Source organism: Podarcis cretensis (assembly GCF_951804945.1).
Source record: "Podarcis cretensis genome assembly, chromosome: 13".
Taxonomy (NCBI): Eukaryota; Metazoa; Chordata; class Lepidosauria; order Squamata; family Lacertidae; genus Podarcis; species Podarcis cretensis.
Window position 1 is genome coordinate 25,308,967 of NC_137182.1, and position 19,041 is coordinate 25,328,007.

The 19,041-nt window shown below is 48.2% G+C and overlaps 1 protein-coding gene across 1 annotated transcript; it reads right to left on the reverse strand.

Annotated features, from left to right (window-relative positions):
- Positions 1-1,646: 1,646 nt before the first annotated feature.
- Positions 1,647-17,223, reverse strand: NAGLU (N-acetyl-alpha-glucosaminidase). Its single transcript, XM_079949528.1, has 6 exons — positions 16,425-17,223; positions 10,938-11,085; positions 10,657-10,803; positions 7,731-7,816; positions 5,650-5,906; positions 1,647-4,298 (listed from the first exon to the last, which is right to left on the reverse strand). The coding sequence occupies exons 1-6, from the start codon at positions 16,838-16,840 to the stop codon at positions 3,082-3,084; spliced, it is 2,271 nt and encodes a 756-aa protein (XP_079805654.1). The 5' UTR covers positions 16,841-17,223; the 3' UTR covers positions 1,647-3,081.
- Positions 17,224-19,041: the final 1,818 nt, after the last annotated feature.

The window sequence follows — 19,041 nt, forward strand, 5'->3', positions numbered from 1 at the left end:
GGAGGTGTTCAGGGTGAGTTCCGGCACCTCTTTTTCTAGAAAAATAGCACTGGTCTTAAGGCACGTGAAGCTACCGCCTTGCTGAAGCTAAGCAGGTCTGGGTCTGGTTGGTGCCTGGAAGGGAGACCACGTGGGAGCCACATATAAGGCCACCTCAGCTTCCATGTTGGGTATAAATGTTATGCAGGAAAAGACGTGTTTGTTGTTGGCCCTACAGTTTCACTGCGTTAGTACAGGAGGCAAAGAACCCCGAAGGGGTGAATACTCCTTGGAAAATCTGCCCTGGCCAGCTTGGCCTTCCTCCTACATAGCTTACCAGAAGGAGCTCACCTTCCCTTTTTCATTGCCACCTGGGCTTTCTAACCCTACAACCCGTAAGTTTCTGAGGAAGAAGCAAGGCAACTCTTCAATGCTATTTCTCAAACCTCACTTCATGCTCACCACATCCCCATAATTCCAAAATGACAATGTTACTGATGAGGCCTGTTCCCTTTCCCAAGGATAAATCAACCTTTTCCCTCCCTACCCAAGCGTTTCTGGCAGAAGGCGCCCAATCGCCTCGTTTGGTCTGTTAAATGAACCCCAATGAGCAATGGATTTGTTGTCAAAGACGCCTTGTGTCTTTTTTATATGTAGAAAAAGGCACCTAATAAATTCAAAAGGCTAAACCAAACTGCAATCAGTGTAGTGCCTTCCCGTTTCAGTATTTATCCCTATGGGGAGGGTGAGAAACTATGGCTGCACTTTGAGGTGGGGTTTATTGCTTTTATTGATTTTGAGGTGGGGTTTATTGATTTTACTAGGGCATCTGTTTACTAGGGATTTCTAATGTTCCTTTTATACACCAATACCAGCTGCTGCGGCTCTTTGATCGATGGATAATGCTGCCATGCCAACCTAAATTTCAAACAACAGGAAAGACCTGTGTGCTAAGGATGCCGCCCCAAATTCCTTCACCTGAAATTGCAACACAACACACTCCCACAAGTCTCCTGGTTAATGGGGCTGCAAGCCAGAATTTTCCTGGAAACAATTAACATGGAAATGAGCAGTAAATTGCCACTAGGCCACAACGTATTTCCACAAGTGTCTTTTGCCTCTTAGGAGATTATCCCTTGGAAATGTGGAAATTACCCGGTAAACAGGAAAATGGACTAAAGGTGCTGCCTGAATGCAGCCAAAGCCTAGCTTTTTTGGTGGGAAGATCCCTAATGATCCTCTAGCCCAATTGCAGGGAACCTGTGGCTCTTCAGGAATAGTCAGGGGTGCTGGGAGTTGGGTGTCCCAACAATGTCTGGAGGGCTACCAGGTTCCCTGTCACTTCATCTGGTCTCTTCAATGCTTCAAATGCTTGCTTGCGGAAGGCAGCTGGAGCAATCTCTTCTGTAGGTGGTGTAGTGGTTAAGAACAGTGGACTCGTAATCTGGTGAACTGGGTTCGATTCCCCACTCCTCCACATGCAGCTGCTGGGTGACCTTGGGCCAGTCATACTTCCCTGAAGTCTCTCAGCCTCAGTCACCTCACAGAGTGTTTGTTGTGGGGGAGGAAGGGAAAGGAGATTGTTAGCTGCTTTGAGACTCCTTAGGGTAGTGTTAACTGGGACGCAGGTGGCGCTGTGGGTTAAAGCCTCAGCGCCTAGGACTTGCCGATCGAAAGGTCGGTGGTTCGAATCCCTGCGGCGGGGTGCGCTCCCGCTGCTCGGTCCCAGCGCCTGCCAACCTAGCAGTTCGAAAGCACCTCCAGGTGCAAGTAGATAAATAGGGACCGCTTACCAGCGGGAAGGTAAACGGCGTTTCCGTGTGCGGCTCTGGCTCTCCAGAGCAGCGATGTCACGCTGGCCACGTGACCCGGAAGTGTCTCCGGACAGCGCTGGCCCCTGGCCTCTTAAGTGAGATGGGCGCACAACCCCAGAGTCTGTCAAGACTGGCCCGTACGGGCAGGGGTACCTTTACCTTTACCTTTAGGGTAGTGTTAAAGCGGGATATCAAATCCAAACTCTTCTTCTAGCACTTCTGCTTGGGGGTGAGCAGGAGAAAACACGGACCACAGCTGAATACAATCCAGCAGGGGTGGCTAACCACTTCAGGGGCCTCATGTCAAAGTGGGTGCGACCAGTTTTTTTATATTTGATTATTATTTTTAATGGACCCATTGGGAAGTCTTAATGGGGCCACAAAGCCCTTTTTGGCACCACAGAGTCACAGCAGCAGGGGACCCATATGAGTGATCAGTATATATATTAAAATAGAGTACTTAATTATTATTATATATTTTTTTTTGGGGGGGGAAATAATAAGAAAAATTGGGGCAGGGGACCTCGGAGGGGCCTTAAAACATTTTGTCATCAGACTATCACTTTGGAATACCTATGAGAGCAGTTAGTAAAAAAGAATATAATAATTATTTTAAAGGTTTCTTCTTGTTGTTGTTTTTACAATGGGGAGCCTTGGAAAGCCCCCCCCCCATCTTATGGAATCTCAGATTTTTAAATGAAATTATTATTTTTAAAATGATAAATGTTGGAGTTGCAGAGGCTACACAAAAAAACCCTGAGGGGCCTACAAGCCACAGGTTAGCCACCCCTTGCCTGTGTGGAGGGAAGAGGGCTGCGATGCAGGTAGTCTTTTGGCAGGGAGCTGCGTTGCAAAGTCTTGTGACTGCGTACTTCCGTCTCCAAATTAAGGCAGCAGAGTCCATCTCCACCACACCGCTAACCTTTTTAGAGCTCAATTTGAGCCAGCTCTGGAACACGTGAAAAACAAGGAGAAGTGCCCCCGAGAACCATGTGCTGAGTCCCTGACAATGATCCCTCAACCACAACTAGCCTCTGCACCCATCTGGAGACAGGGTTACAGGCTTCCAGACAGGCTTTATAAACTCTGTCACCTATCTTTCTGACCAGAAGTCATTCCCATTCCCACCACCACCAGCTCCTGTGCCACTCGAACACTGGGAAAATGTGCATTTAAGAAGAAGCTGTTCAGTAGTCAGATCTGGCTCAGAACACCCAACACGGGACGAGTGCAGTGGTTGGGACTGACGGCAAGCAGAGACGGGGGCCTGCCAATAGCGAGTCTCTTCTCATGCAGCCCTTGAGCAGTTGTGCTGCACTGCGGAAGGGTAATACTTGAGAAATATCTTCCTGGCTATGTCCAGCGTGTTGCCCATGGCCTTGGCCGGGTACCGCTTCCCGTTGTAGATAAAGCCCCTCTCCACTTGGAAGACGGCTTGGTTGAAGTGGCTCTGGTGGAAAGGGGTCCCAGTGTTGAGGCACTCTACCAGGGTGGACACAAACAGGCTCCAGCGCACCCCGTAATAGTCCAGCACCAGCCCTCCAAACTGCTTGTTGGCGTAGTCCAAGATGTTGCCGTTGGGCCCCCAGAGCGTCAGCTGGTTGCGTGCATTCAGGTCGTAGAGGACCGCCTCCTGGTCGCTGGTGGCTGACAAGCGGGCAGCCTCCAGCCACCGTCCGAGCAGAAACCGCCTGTCGCTCGACAGGAGGCTGTCTAGCTCCGGGAGGAGGTCGTAGACCAGAATGCCGCCCGCCGTCAGCAGGCGGGAGAGCATGCGGCTCTGGAAAGCCTGCTTGATTTCCAAGTAATACCGGCTCACCAGCTGCTGCATGGCCTGGCGTGTCACGTCAACCAGGTCGTAGCAGAAGGTGCTGCTGGCGCCGAGCATGTCGACAGAGCTTTGCAGCAGCCGCCAGGCCTCATAGACGTCGCTCTCGTTGTACCAGAGCTCCGTGGTCATCCGGAAGGAAGGGCGGTGCACCAGCGGGCTGCGGTTGTGGTTTGTGTACGGCCCAGAGCAATTGTAGGCGCTCTGGAGAAGCAGCTGCCAGGCCGCGGCTGCCTGGGCGTTGCTGGCTCCGTAGCGCTGCGTGGCATAATTGGACACCCACCGCCGGAGGTCCAGGGGCTCCTTGCGCCAGCCCAGGTCGGTCATGAGCTCGTACATCACATCGTTCTGCTCGATGCCTTCGGGGGTCAGGCCGATGCCCACCATGGTGGAGTTGGGGAAGCCCCGGGCAGCAAAGGGACCCTGGTTGATGCTCTCCGCTGTGCCAAAAAGGCCGTGGTTGCCGCCAAAGTTGTGCAGCATGCACCAGATAAACGGCTGCCCGTAGAAGGACTCAGTCCAGGGGTAGACGGGCTTGGATTCGGCAAAGAGGTCCTGCACCACCATCCTGCCAAGGGGCACGCCCTGGAGGAGGGCGCGGACTTGGGCCGGCTGCCAGAAGTCAGGTTGGTGTTGGAAAAGCCAGCCTTGCATCAGCCATATGGCACGGGGGTCAGCTGTGGAGGAAGACATTGCCAATTAGCACAAGGCAGAGGTGCTGACAGTTGCTTCTGCTTGTGGAACCTCTAATGTACAGTGGTTCCTCGGGTTACATATGCTTCAGGTTACAGACTCCACTATCCCAGAAATAGTGCTTCAGGTTAAGAACTTTGCTTCAGGATGAGAACAGAAATTGCGCCGCAGCGGAAGCGGGAGGCCCCATTGGCTAAAGTGGTGCTTCAGGTTAAGAACAGTTTCAGGTTAAGTACGGACCTCCGGAAAGAATTAAGTACTTAACCCGAGGTACCACTGTACTTCCACCCTGGACTCCTTTCATTCATTCATTGAGGACATCGACTTCAATTAAAATTATATAGGTCACCATCCTGGCTTCCTGCTGCAAAATGCCTGCAAAATATGGCTAGCTCTGTGGTGCCAAATTCTCTGCAGGAGATCAAATACTTGCAGAACAACAATGTCTAGGAGACAGTAATCCTGCAGTGGAAAGCTATGCCTTATCTAACACATCCCATAAACATAATCTGGGAGGCTACAATGCTGCCATAGAAGGGCTTGGCTGAGAAGACCAGGGCTCAAGCCATGAAATTTGGTGGCCAATGGTAAGTCACCTTCTCTCGGCCTAGTCTACCTCAGAGGGTGGTTAGAAGGATATACAGCACAGTAACAGGAAATTGCTAGGCATGCTGTTCCTAGCAACTTGAAAGAAGGATATACGAATGTGGTTATAAAGAAAACAAATAAATGCAGCCAACATCTTGTTCCTAAGCATAAAAAATGGGAGATAAGCCAGCCATGGTATGATCAGGATGGTATCAGCAGTGGATGGCATAAACGTGGAGTTTGGAACGATGCAGTTCTTGAGGTTTTAAAAATAGCATGTTAAAAATAATAATAGATTTTTGAATTTGAAGCCATATACTTGAGGCTTAGAAAATGTGTAGCGAGTGCATAGCAAAGTCTCAAAAGTGAGGGAAGCTTGGCCATAATGTGAAATTCTCTGCAAGAGAGAAGCTCTCCTTCAACCTACGATGCCCCCTCCAAGTTATGCAGCTGCCCAAATGTGGGCTAAAGTGAGCCACAGTTAGAGTGTTGGACATGGGAGACCAGGGTTCGAATCTCCACTCAGGCATGAAGCTCTCTGGGTGACTTTAGGCAAGTCACCCTTAGCCTAACCTACCTCACAGGATTGGTATGAGGGTGAAAAGGGGAGGAGGAGAACCCATACACCACCCACCCTGAGTTCCGTGAAGGATAAGCATAGTATATAAATGTCATAAAAGACGAGGCGACTGGAGGAGAAACTTGTGTGTGTACGGAGGGGAACCAAGAGAACCCGTCACATCCTACCTCCCGTCATGGAGCGGAAGACAGCTGCGCTGACCTGGGACAGGTAGGCAGGATCCGATGAGAGCGGGCGCATCTCGTTGAAGGTGTCAGCGCTGTACAAGTGATCCGTACCAAACTGCCTTGTCAGTTCTTTCAGGAAGAGGGTCCCGATGACCTGGAACATGGGGTCTTCGGGCGACAGGAGGTAGGAGCAGGAGTAGGTGCAGTCAAAGTGACTCCAGCTCCCCATTCGTGTGGCGTTGGCCCGGGGGAAAATCCTGAAAGCATGGGAAAGAAGGAATTGTGGCACCAACCGCTGTTTCACATTTGATTGTGTGCTAAACGCTGTACAGCTAAACCGTTTCCGCCAGAGAGCTCAGAGGCAAGACTAAAAGAAGAAACTCTAAAGCAGGGGTAGTCAACATGGGTGTGCCTTTCCGACACGGGGTGCCTTTCCGACACGGCTGGGCTATAATTCCCATCATCCCTGATCAGTGAGCATGCTGGGAGTTGGAGTCCACTGACATCCAAAGGGGAACGCAATAGCTCTCTTTGCTTTGAAAGGGAAATAAACGGTGATGATAATGATAACAAAATTATATGCCGCCCATCTGCCAGGGTTGCCCCAGCCCCCTGGGCGGCTTCCAGCAAATTAAAACATCAAACACAGTAAAGCATCACACATTAAAAAAGATGGGAAGGGAAGGGAGGAAACACCCCCCATCCTTCAGGGCTGTGCCTAAATCACTGCTGTATTTGGGAAGGGCTGTAGCTGAATGTCAGAGCCTGTGCTTTGCATGCAGAAGTTCCCAGCATCTCCCAATACAGTGGAACCTTGGTTGTGAAACGCTTTGGAAGCCAAATGATTCAGAACCCAAACGCCGATAACCCAGAAGTGAATGCTTCCATTTTCGAACAGTTTTCAAACAGCTTCCGAGCTGCATTTTTCATTTGTTCTCATTGACTTTGCCACTAGCCCATCGATCCTAGGTTTTCGAACTTTTCGGAAGCCGAACCAGTCTTCTGGAACGGATTAAGTTCGAAAACTGAGGTTCCGCTGCAATGCTGGGAATGTCCCATGTCTGAAATCATGGAGAGTTGGGGCCAATCAGCGTAGGAAATGCTGAGCTCAATGGATCAATGGCCTGAATCTGTTTAAAGAGGCTTCCTGTGTCCCAACCTTCTGCCCTATACCCAGTGGCGTAGCGTGGGGGGTGCAGGGGGGGCCGGCCGCACCGGGCGCAACATCTGGGGGTTAGGGTTAGGGGGCGCAAATCCACGGGTTAGGGGGCGCAAATTACTTGCCTTGCCCCAAGTGCTGACAACCCACGCTACGCCACTGCCTATACCCTCCCCCAACTGCAAACCCTCCTCCATCTCTTTCGTAATGATTTTGCAATCATCCGTACCCTCCATGCGTTCTGATCACGGATGTGAGAGAACTGGCTGCAGAAGCAAGGAGCAATACACACTTGCACAGGCTCAGAGGCCTCTGAAATGTCTCTGGGCCACAGCCTCTTCCACTTCCCATGGAGAGAGGCAGTGGCGGTGCAAGCCGATCGGGCACCTGAGGCAGCGCACGTGCCCTGTGCTCAGGGGCGTGGCCAGCCACCCGTGGAGTGGGGCCAGCTGGGGCAGGACACTCCGTGGGGTCTCCGAGGAGTCTGCCTGCCTCCACCCACTCAGCCGCCCTACAGCTGGGGGGGGGGAGGCAGTGGGTGGACCGTTTGGGGCAGCGTGGAGCCTGTGGGCACCCAAGTCACCGCATCACTCCCAGGAGAGATGTGTGGCTCAGGCGCGCTGCAGGCCCCGCGGTGAGTGCCGCCTGGCATTTTGTCACCCCCCTCAGTTTTGACACCCCGGGCAACCCGCCCCCACTGCACCCCCCTTCCCCCACCACAGGAGAGAGACCACGCTTTGGATTCTGAGTGTCAGATGGGAAAGACCCAGGAGAAACATCCTGGTGGGTCAAACTAGGAGGGCTGGAGGGCCTCATGTGGCTGCAGCTAGATGATGATTTGATTTGGTATAATGTGGTTTCCTAGGTCCCTTTGCCACCTGCATTCCATTCCTGCTTGTGAAGCATGGCCGACGACCTTTACCTTAAGATGCCGCGAGGAACGTATCCTGAGAAGGCAGGCAGCACTGTCAACATCCCCAGGCTCCGCATTCTCTCCAGGATCCTGTACTGGGAAGGCAAAGAGGGCAGGATGGAGCAGTGTAATAAGGCCTGGGGAAGGATCCATACTGTGCCCTGATATTCCCACCCACTAGCCCCAGAAGAATGCCCACATTTTAGGTAGGTCTCTGGCGAGTCTGTTGGCTCAGCTACAAGTGGTGCCAAAGATTGAATATTTGCTGGTTTTTTTCATTTCTTTCCCTTCTCTCTCGCTTTCTCTTTCTTTAGGTCTCTCCTTTTCTCGTCTTATCTTCTTTCGGACTTTGGTCTTTTCTAGGTAGCTGTTTCATCTTAGTATATTATAAAAAGATACTTTGCAATGGGTATGAATTTTGTATATCTATGAACAAATATCAACAAATAAGGGTTTTTAAACAAAATTATCAGGTGTTTCAAAATTCAAAAATGTTGGAATTGGTTTAATGAAAAGGCAACTGGCCTTTGGGCTAAAAAGTGTTATACAAATATACAATAATGACAGCGGCTTTATAAAATAAGATTGATGATTTGGTTACCTGAGTTTTCTTTTTACCCAAGTGAAGCTATGGGTGCCACAAATTAGCTCGGGCACTAGAGAAGGGTGTGTGTGTGTATATATGTGTGTGTGTGTTTAAACCAGGAATTGGGAATCTGTGGCCCTCCAAATGTTATTGGACTACAATTCCCATCATCTTTGACCAACTGCCATGTTAACTGGGACTGATGGGAATTACAGTCCAACAACATCTAGACGGGCCATCATCCCTCATTCCTGGTTTAAACCTTTCCCCTTGTAGTTTTCTGAAACTCAGACTTGACCACCATTCCTACCCTAATTCCTCTTCTGAAACGGTTGATAGCCCCACAGGCAATATATATATAAATTTTAGACCCCATATACCCTGCTTTATAAGTGAATGGGGCAGATAGGTGATTAAACAAATATGGCTGCCCTTGGGTCAAGTTTGGCTCTTTATTAGCACATTACATCATACTTCTGCCACATTGGACTGAGACAGCAGTGGATCTTTCTACAAATACTGATGGAAAAACACTGAAGAGGGGGAAAAAGAAGCTCCAAAGGTAAGAACTAGAAAAGGAAACTGAACGTAAGAATATAAGAAAAACCCTACTGGAAAATAAGAAAAGGTCCATGGAGTCATAAAATCATAGAACTGTTATAATAATTTTAAGGTCTAAAATATAGAATAAATATTCATAAATGCATACATATCTAAATATATGAACCATGTGTCTGAAATAGTATGGGAGAGCAATCCTGAAGCCATTTTGACTCTCCCATTGACCTCAAATATTCCTCTGCAGTAAGGGAGGCAAATAGGGAAAGCCTTCCCATTGTCTTTTTGCTTGCAAATCCTGTCTTAAGGGCATACTTGTGTATGGATAGGGTGAGCCTATGGCCTGGATTCAGAAACAAAAGTATTACCATCACCAAAGAATGGCCAGACTGTCCAGGTAATGTAATCAGTGACCATTATCAGATATCCTTCTGTGATGTATGTATGATGTTTTGGGGTGGTGGTCTTGGGCTACAGGATGGGCAATTTCAAAAGTCTATATAAGGGCTTGCGCACCATTGTTCAGGGTTCTCTTCCCTCCTGCATGTGGTGGGTGGGGACCCTGTTGCAGCAGTTCCTTTAATAAAGATCAGGCTTACTAGCCGCTTTGCTTCTCAGTATACTCTGGTTGGCCTCTGTTATTTTCTCCTACCAACAGGGAACCCACTTAAGGGCTCTATAAGGCAGGCTTACTCAAATTCGGCCCTCCAGATGTTTCTGGCCTACAACTCCCATGATCCTTAGCAGGTCAGGGATGATGGGAATTGTAGTCTCAAAACATCTGGAGGGCTGAGTTTGAGGAAGCTTGCTATAGTGGCTCTGGAATACCCCATAAGGGGAAAAGAGCAGTTTTTTTTCTTACAACAGAATCATAAAGCTGGAAGGGACCCTGAGGATCATATAGTCAGCAACCTTTTTGAGCTGTGGGCTGGTCCACTGTCCCTCAGACCATGTGGTGGGCTGGACTATATATTTTTTTTGGGGGGGGGATGAACAAATTCCTATGCCCCACAAATAACCCAGAGATGCATTTTAAATAAAAGACCTGAGAGATCTTCATTGGCTCCCAGTACATTTCCAAGGACAATTCGAAGTGTTGCTGCTGATCTTTAAAGCCCTAAACGGCCTCGGTCCTGTATACCTGAAGGAGCATCTCCACCCCTTATCGTTCAGCCCGGACACTGAGATCCAGCGCTGAGGGTCTTCTGGCGGTTCCCTCATTGCGAGAAGTGAGATTACAGGGAACCAGACAGAAGGCCTTCTCGGTAGTGGCACCCACTCTGTGGAACGCCCTCCCTTCAGATGTGAAGGAAATAAGCAGCTATCTTTAAAAGACATCTGAAGGCAGCCCTGTTTAGGGAAGTTTTTAATATTTAATGCTGTATTGTTTTTAACACTCGATTGGGGCTGGGGAAACTCAGCCAGATGCGCGGGGTATAAATAATAAATTATTATTATTATTAAAAGGACACATTCTCCTCATGTGATTCCCGGACCGTCCGTAGGCCGGACTGAGAAGGCGATTGGGCCACATCCAGGCCACGGGCCTTAGGTTGCTTACCCCTGATGTAGTCCAACTCCCTGGTAGTCCAGCAGCCTGTTTTCACAGTGGCCAACCAGATGCCTACAGGAAGCCTGAAAGAGCAGGAGCTGTGTGCCATAGTACTCTCCCCACCTGAGATTCCCACAAATGGTGGAGGTAGCACTCAGCCCACCATGGCTAATAGCCTTACCCTTCACAGTAAGCATAAGGCTAGCGCCGCCACCACCACAACAATCAGGCCCAGGTACCTGCAAGTAGAGCTGCTTCAGTTGCCATGAGAGGGGCAGTGGCCCCGCCCAGGTGTGCAAGTTCCCCATCCGGTTCCAAGCCAGAAATGCCGGTCCAGTGAAATACTCGTCAATTTCTGACTGGTTCAGGCCCAGGGACAAATATACCTGGAAACAAGAGAAGAGGGATGTTGAACTTCAGTTACCATCAGCTGCTTTGGCAGGCATTCTTCCGGTCTGAAAAGTGCTTCTAAAATATTATCACGGTTCAACTGTTTTTCTGTTTAAACGAGATACTCCACCCGCTGCCAGACGGCTTCCTGCCCGGTGAATGCCAGCGCCATGTTGATGCCGTGGAGCGCCATCCAGTCAATCTCCTGTTCCCAGCGCTCCCAGTTCCACCACACGTAGGAGTAGCTCTGGGTGCAGACATTTTGGTAGAAGCGGAATCTGGGAAGAAAGAACAACGGAACTCTTAAGCACCTGCAAGCTATTTATTATCTATCCATTTGTTCGTCTTTCTTGTCTTGGGCTTGTCTGAGATCAGGGACTCCTTAGAAGCCATTTTTCTACAAGTAAGCCTCTTTATGTTTAATGGGGCTTACCCCCAGGTAAGTAGGTGCAACAATGCGTCCCAGGCTCTGGTTTACGGCCTGCACTGGGGAAAAGCACAGTTATTTTGCCTTTAACAGCTGTGCAGCAGGCAGAATTTAATAGGTTCAGTATTTTCTAGTATGGAACTACAATTATGGGGAGAGCATTGCCACTTTGCATTCTGTCAAACATTTTATTACACATGTGGCCACCAATTTACTTTTTGGGCCAGCCACCCTGCCTTCCAACAATGACACATATTTGCATATAATACAATGCAGATATAAACCCGTGTCCTCTTTTATGAGTCAGAGGGCCATATAATGTACTGGGGCCAGAAAATCCTGTTCTGGAGTGAGGGAGAAGGCAGGAGAATAACAATATGCATACAAGTAGGTACACAAAGGAGGGATCAAGAAAGGAAGCGGTACAATGGACTCAAAGTCAAGGCAAGTCTCACTGGGCAGCACTTGCTAAAATAAAATATCAGAAACTGGGAGGAATATCTTAAGGCAGATTGCCAGTAGTCAGGGAAAGTAAATTGGCAGAAGCTGACTAGTGCTACTAATAAATATTATTTTTTTAAAATCGAGGAAAATAAATGAATAAATAAACAGCAAAGTTGCATAATTTATACAGGTTGCAGAATGCTTTTTTATACACCTCTCCCACCTTTTAGCAGCTTTTGTTTGTGCTTTGGTTAGTTTACAGCCGCTGTTGTAGTTTTGTCTCCCAAATAGCCATGGCTGGCAATTGAAATAGTACCAGGCCAGTGAGGAGGAGCTGTAGGTAAGGTTGCGCTTAGTGTTATGGTACTCCCTCTTTTACCCACACCTGACAGGGGAGGGAAGTACCGGTAAATTTGCTCAGTTTGCATTTTAATGCTGACGTTCCTAATTATCACTTCCTGAGAACCAGCAATCCTTTGAAACCTGCACTTCCCCACATTTTGTGTTTTCCAACCAAAAAGAGTGTCCCCCCCCAAAAAAAGTAATGTATTATTGAAAATTGCATACAGAACTACATTACATGAGGGTGCTTGCAAAAACGTGCACATCGCACACAAATATGTAAACATGTTAGGAGAAAGGTACCTCAGAAATGTGTAAGAAATTTCCAGGCAGAGATTTAAAAGGGGAAAAAATTGCACACCGATCCAGAAATGGGGGTGAGCTGCCTGGGCTCAAGTTTGGGGAAAGAAAAAAAAGGTAAGCAAGCTGAAATGGACACATTTGTCTACGCTTAGTGGCCCAAGGCCTTGCACAGGTCAGTTGCACTTGCAAGCACGCCGCTGCTGCAACACCGCACAAGGACTCTGTTCCGAATTTACTTTCGTCCAGTGCGGGCTGAGAAACTGGGTGGCAGGAGTGCTAGAGCGATGCTAACTACGCAGTTGTAGTCCACAGTGCGGTGTGTGTTATGTAAACAACACAGCTATGATCGGTCCCCAAGTGTTTGAGATTAGCTGCCTTGGCTCAGGGGCCAAGTCCCCAGGTTGAAGCTATTCTAGAGTCTGTCCGTCCCCCCGCCAATTGGGTTTCCCTAGGGCCCGGGGGGGGGGGCTCTTCCTTTTCAAGCGGCACAAACAATCCAGTCACGCAAAGACTCTCCTCACCCTGCCAACCTCTCTCTGTCCTCGCCAGCACCTTTGTCCGCCTACAAGCCAAGGGACAGCTCCTCTAACGAGGCCCTGGGTCATTCCTCCCCCTTCCGCCCACAAAAGAGTGTCAAGATTAATTGAGCTGATCTTTAAAAGAGCGGGACCGACAGACCCCGACTGACGTGACATCCAACACGCAAAGGAGCACAACTGCACAGATGGAACTGCTGGACCCAGTCGAGCGGTGTAGAAAGCGAAGGGCAAAAGCAGCCCCCTCCCCAAATCCACTTGGCAGCCCTCCGTGGCCTACTCAATACTTTTTGCTTCAATGGTCGTCAGAATTTGCTTACCACTGCTATTCAAAGCAGGCGAGGTAATGGACACCAGGATGCCCTACAAATGGGGGGGGGGGTCCTCCCCTCTCTAATTTTAGATTTGCTGATTTAGAAACATCCACAGCTAAGACTAAGCTAACATGCTACAAACAGAACTGACATTGGTGCCTTCTTTACAAAACATGTCCCAGGCTTAGGGTGCATGTACCCCAAGGTTGTCTCTGTATTAGGTATGATCAAGGCCAGACATAGGCAAAGTCAGCCCTCCAGGTGTTTTGAGACTACAATTCCCATCATCCCTGACCAATGGTCCTGTTAGCTAGGGATGATGGGAGTTGTAGTTCCAAAACACCTGGAAGGCTGACTTTGCTTATGCCTGGTCAAGGGACAGCTCCTCTAACGAGAAAAATTTATGAGCAGTTTATGAGAATGTAGAAGAGCTGTAGCTGCTCTGCATGTAGAATGTCCCCAGGCTCAATCCCCAGCATCTTCAGAGAGGGCTGAGAATGTTCCTTGTCTGAAACTCTGCCAGCCAGGGCAGACAACACTGACCTACATGGACCAATGGTCTGACTCAGTAAAGGGCAGTTTTCCATGTTCCCTGTAGTTATGTTTTAATAGCTACTCCATTAGAAACCAGAAAGATGATCGTTATCTTCTCTTTGGAAACTCGTGGCTTGAGCGTGACTTATGACTGTTCTTTCCTCGCTAATGTTTAGAGATATCAGTGTGCATTGCACTGGAGACAGCAACATTAAGCAAGAGAGCAAGAGAGAGAGAGAGAGAGAGAGAGAGAGAGAGAGAGATATCCCGGTGAAGTTACAACCTAATAAATCCAGATGTTGCACACCCAATTCCCAACAGCCTCAGCCAGCATGGTCATTGGTCAGGGATGATGGGATCTGTAGTCTAGTAACACGCAGAGAACTGCAGATTTTAAGGACATGATACTGAAAGGACACACAAGGGGTCCGTGCAGTTGTGATGGCTACCCACCCCCCAAACACAACAAATGCACCGGCGACAACGCCTTCACACAGTTAACCAGTGTGTACATCACTCGGACGGAACCAGGTGGTACCATGCTATGACTCCCTGACATGTGCTTTCAACACGTGAGGGGTGTCGTGTGAACTCTTCTATCAAGACCTAGTGTAGGGTGGTGGCTGAGAAAAGTGAACAGAAAGTCATCAGGTTGTTTTTTTATTAAAAAACTCACTTCCTCCAGAAACCCAATAAGAAACTTAGTCAAGCCATTCTTTCATAGCTCCAGCATTTTTCTAGAAGGTAGGTGTGGCCCTCTAGATGAACTACAGCAGCCCTTAGCAAGCATGGCCAAAGGATAATGAGAGTCATAGTTCAACGACATTTGAGAGACCAGAGCTCTCCATACCTGCTCTCAAGGGATGCTAATCCCGACCTACCTTACTGGTTTGTCGTAATTACTAAGATCATGTCTGTGAAGCACTTTTGTCATTAGTGCTTTATACCGTAATTGCTAAGTATTATTAAAATTTAGGCGAGTGCATGCAATGGGAAGACAAGACAGGAAGGAAAACGAGAGAACAAAGAAGAACAAGCAAACATAACTACTGTGTACACATATTTAGGATTTCTTCCTGCTACGCCCCCACTGCCCCGTTGTGGATGGAGACTAAGGAGGAAAATTATGGAAATTGAGCTAGGATAAGAAGGAAGAGAGCACTTTTCTGGGGAAGAACTTCTTTTCTTTCTTATGTCAGAGCAAAACAATTCAAACACACACAGCCTGGGTATGGCCCCAAGGAGAACTGGGCCACATGCTTTTCTTTCTAAAATGTTTAATCAGCACCGCTCAAGTATTTTCTGCAAGTGGCAAGCAAGGTTCTCTTTCACGATGGGAACAGCTGGGAATATAAAAAAGGGTTGTGTGTTCCTCCCCCCTTTAAAAAATGTAGGTTTTTCTAACAGATCAATTTTATATCTACGTTGCAGTATTTGCCACCTGTAAACACTGCCTTGAAAAAGAGGTTTAGCAGATGGGGCAAGGTGTACAAAATGAAGTTGCAGCTCAGTGGTAGCTTGGAAGAGCATTCTGCTTTGCATGCAAATGCTCCCAGGTACCAACCTCTCTGCATCCCCAGGTAGGCCTAGGAATGTCTCATCTGAAAGCCTGGAAAGCTGCAGCCAATCTATGTAGACAATGCTGAGCTAGAAGGACCGATGGTCTGGTGAAGTACAAGGCAGCTATGCCATATTTCTATTTCTTTAAAGAAAATCCCCCTAGCACATAGCACATGCAGTTTGTTTGAAAAAGCAGAACCTGAAACTCCAATGCCCCTGTGAAGCAGACCTTGAAAAGCAATGACAAACCTAGACAGCATCTTAAAAAGTAGAGACACCACCTTGCTAACAAAGGTCCGTATAGTAAAAGCTATGGTGTTCCCAGTAGTGATGTATGGAAGTGAAAGCTGGACCATAAAGAAGACTGATCACCGAAGAATTGATGCTTTTGAATTATGGTGCTGGAGGAGACTCTTGAGAGTCCCATGGACTGCAAGAAGATCAAACCTATCTATTTTTAAGGAAATCAGCCCTGAGTGCTCACTGGAAGGACAGATCGTGAAGCTGAGGCTCCAATACTTTGGCCACCTCATGAGAAGAGAAGACTCCCTGGAAAAGATCCTGATGTTGGGAAAGATGGAGGGCACAAGGAGAAGGGGACGACAGAGTTGGATAGTGTTCTCGAAGTTACCAGCATGAGTTTGACCAAACTGCGAGAGGCAGTGGAAGACAGAAGTGCCTGGCGTGCTCTGGTCCATGGGGTCACAAAGAGTCGGACATGACTAAACGACTAAACAACAACAACAACAAATTTATGTAGCAAAGATATACAAGCGGAGGTAGAAGTCACTCTCTGCATGCTCAGAGGTACTTCTTTCCCCTCCCTCATTTCAATCAAAGCTGAAACTAGGATTGCCATGCTGTGGATGACAAGACACTCTGTGCCTTAAACAACTACTTAACAGTCAGAAATTCAACAAGTACATCTTTCCCGGTCACTGCATCAAAGAAAGCTGCACCTGTTGGATTTCATTTTTACCTGAAGTTGTTCAAAGGCTCAAACTTTCAAGTCCAATAAGACCAGAGGCAAATTTAATTGGAACAGAGCTCTGTTTTTTGGACATGCTCAGAGCCTTTAAAAAAAACAAAATAAAAACTTCCCACGTGCAAACAGGGAACACAAAATCCTTTGCTCTCCTCCTTCGCCATCGAATCACCTGTTGGGGCTGGTGACGATGATCTCAGTGGGTACCGGCGGCAGGCTATCCGGCAGTCGGAGCTGCTTCCCAGACCAGGAGACATGGCAACCGCAGTAGTCCTTTAGGTACTGGTAGATTCCCGAGGCGGCGGCCACGCCGCTGGATCCAGCTACGTTTACAACGCCCGGAGCCCTCGAGCTCAGCCGGTAGGTGTCAAGCCCGCCGGGCCCGGCCAAAGACCGGTTGACCGACACCGAGAAGGCGGAGGCAGCCCTCGGGCCCAGCAGCCGCTCCAGCAGCTCCCGCACCGCCACTGCCTGCCGTGCATCGTCTGTCCCCGGCTGCAAACGGGCAATCGAGTCCCACGGGGGCCGGGATGCAGCAGCAACTGCCGCCACCGTCGCCCAAAGAAACAACAACCGGGGTAGCGCCATCGCAAGGCCCCCGCTGGGAAGCGAAAACGGAGCCAACGTTCCAAAGAACCGACCTCTCCCGCGCGCTTTAGCCAATCGCCGGCCGAGCAGCTGCTGGGCGTCCCTCTTATGAGCCAATCGGGAGCCACGCCACGCCCCTAGACATCAAGCCGTAGGCAGACCTGTGTAACCGAAAGTGCCGACGTTCGAACGACACAGAGTTCTTCAGCTCTCTGTGGAAAGGGCAGCTCGGACTCCTTTTATGTGAGAGGGCAGGACGTGAGCTCCAGTTCTGAACGCGAGGGATAAAGGAGGAGGTGCCTCTGAACATTTGCAGACTACGTTTCTCTCACCACTGGAGCAATTGCTATCACACACATACAGTTCCAGGGTTAGAAAAAATGACTAGCAACTTTAGTAAAAACTGATATTGGGCCTGTGGTATAGCTCAGTCAGTAGAGCATGAGACTTACTCTCAAGGCTGTGTGTTTAAGCAAAAGATTCTTACATTGCAGCGGGTTGGACTAGATGATGACCCTTGTGGTTCCTTCCAGCTGTACAATTCTGTGATTATTGACTAGAGATTTAGATAGCAAATGTACTTTGCAACTGGTCAGAGTTGCTCCACCCCCCCTTTTATTACTGCTCCCCACATTGTGTTCCTCATTTTGGGCTTCCCCAATATTTGCTCCTGGCAATTTTCCACCAGAAAACATATGAGTAAATGCTCTTGGAATGCAGTCACTGGATGTTGATCACAGAGGAAGTGGAAAGAACCAGAGAAGTTCCCCATCCCTCTGAAAAACGGAATCAGCATGAACAGTGTGGAATTCTGCAGCACAACTCTCCCCACACTCTCTGTATAGGGATGTGGGCGTGAACTCAGACTTTGCACGAGTCAGATCTGGTATGGCTTTTTTATTTCCCTTCCTTCATGCCTACCCTATTGTAGAAATTTAGATTTCAGGATGTTTAGGGGTAGGGACCTATCTTAGGAAGATGGGAAACTGCCCAATACCGAGTCAGACTATTGATCTATCTAGCTCAATATTGCCTATGCCAGCTTCTACCAACTGGGTGCCCGACAGGTACTGTTGGAGCCGTAGTCTTAACATCTGCACAGCACCCGATTGGTGAAGCCTTCAAGGATTGCTGGCAGGAGTCTCACTCTGCCAGGTTTTGAACCAGGGTCTGTCTGCATGCAAAGCATGCCACTGAGGTACAGACCTTCCCCATCTGTCTAATGATAGGGCTGGCCAAGATACCAGATTTGAAAAGGAATTTAGGCCTGGGAGCTTGCTATCATCACTGTATGCAAAATGCTGTGATCACAAAGAGGAAACAGAAATCAGGGAAGCACCCCAAGAAGTGTTGTAGTAATAAGTGTTTTCAGTCACCATCATATATAGACTATGTAAATGCATGCTCAGGTCACAGCAAAGGTCAAATTTCTATATATTCTAAATGACAGAACAATACAAAATAAGCAGGTGTCAGAATCAAGCTTTACTTTGCATATAATAAATACTTTCTGTGTTCATGTATGCAATGTATGTATGGTTTTAAAGCTCCCCCCCCCCCGGTACTATATACTACTAGACTTGGCTTTACTTGAAGTCTAGTACTGTCCTCTGCATGTTTACTGCCATTTAATCCAAGTTCTGTGGCACTGGCTATTTCAGGATATGAACCAATCCCAAATGCATGGTGTGAAAGATGGATTTATTTGCCCTAAATGCTCACAAGCCATGTCCTCTGTAGGTTTCCTCATCTTGAGTAGCTGTGTGAAAACACTATCATTATTGTATTAGGTATAGAATAGAAAAGGTGTGTCGTTCTCTCCCCCCCCCCCCAGCATTATGTTAATATGAAACATATCAGTGCCAGAATTGTTTGTTTCTTTGAGCGATATTTTTAAAAGCTATCTGTTCTCCTTTAGCAAACTACATGTGCAAATTGGCCCTAGCTATGACAGTCAAGTTTCCATAAGCTATTTTATAGTCAGCACCAGGCAGACTCTTTTTAGCACTATAATTTATGTTGTGAACCGCCCTGAGATCTAGGGATACAAATTATGAACAGATGACCTAGAAAAGAAAGAACCCTGGCTTATTAAATAATGTGGGTATTTAACCAAGCCTGCTGTACAAAAAGCCAGAGCTACTGAAACATATGCAATCACTTCACTATTAAGTGTGAAGTTCCCAACAAAACCTACAATA

Bases quoted from the DNA above. Each gene is read 5' to 3' on its own strand.
- NAGLU (XM_079949528.1), bottom strand. From the start codon at position 16,840: ATGGCGCTACCCCGGTTGTTGTTTCTTTGGGCGACGGTGGCGGCAGTT. The intron at 7,817-10,656 runs GTACCTGGGCCT...TTGCCTTCCCAG, and splicing joins TGAAGCAGCTCTACTTGCAG to TACAGGATCCTGGAGAGAAT. The intron at 5,907-7,730 runs GTAAAGGTCGTC...CCATGCTTTCAG, and splicing joins GTTCCTCGCGGCATCTTAAG to GATTTTCCCCCGGGCCAACG.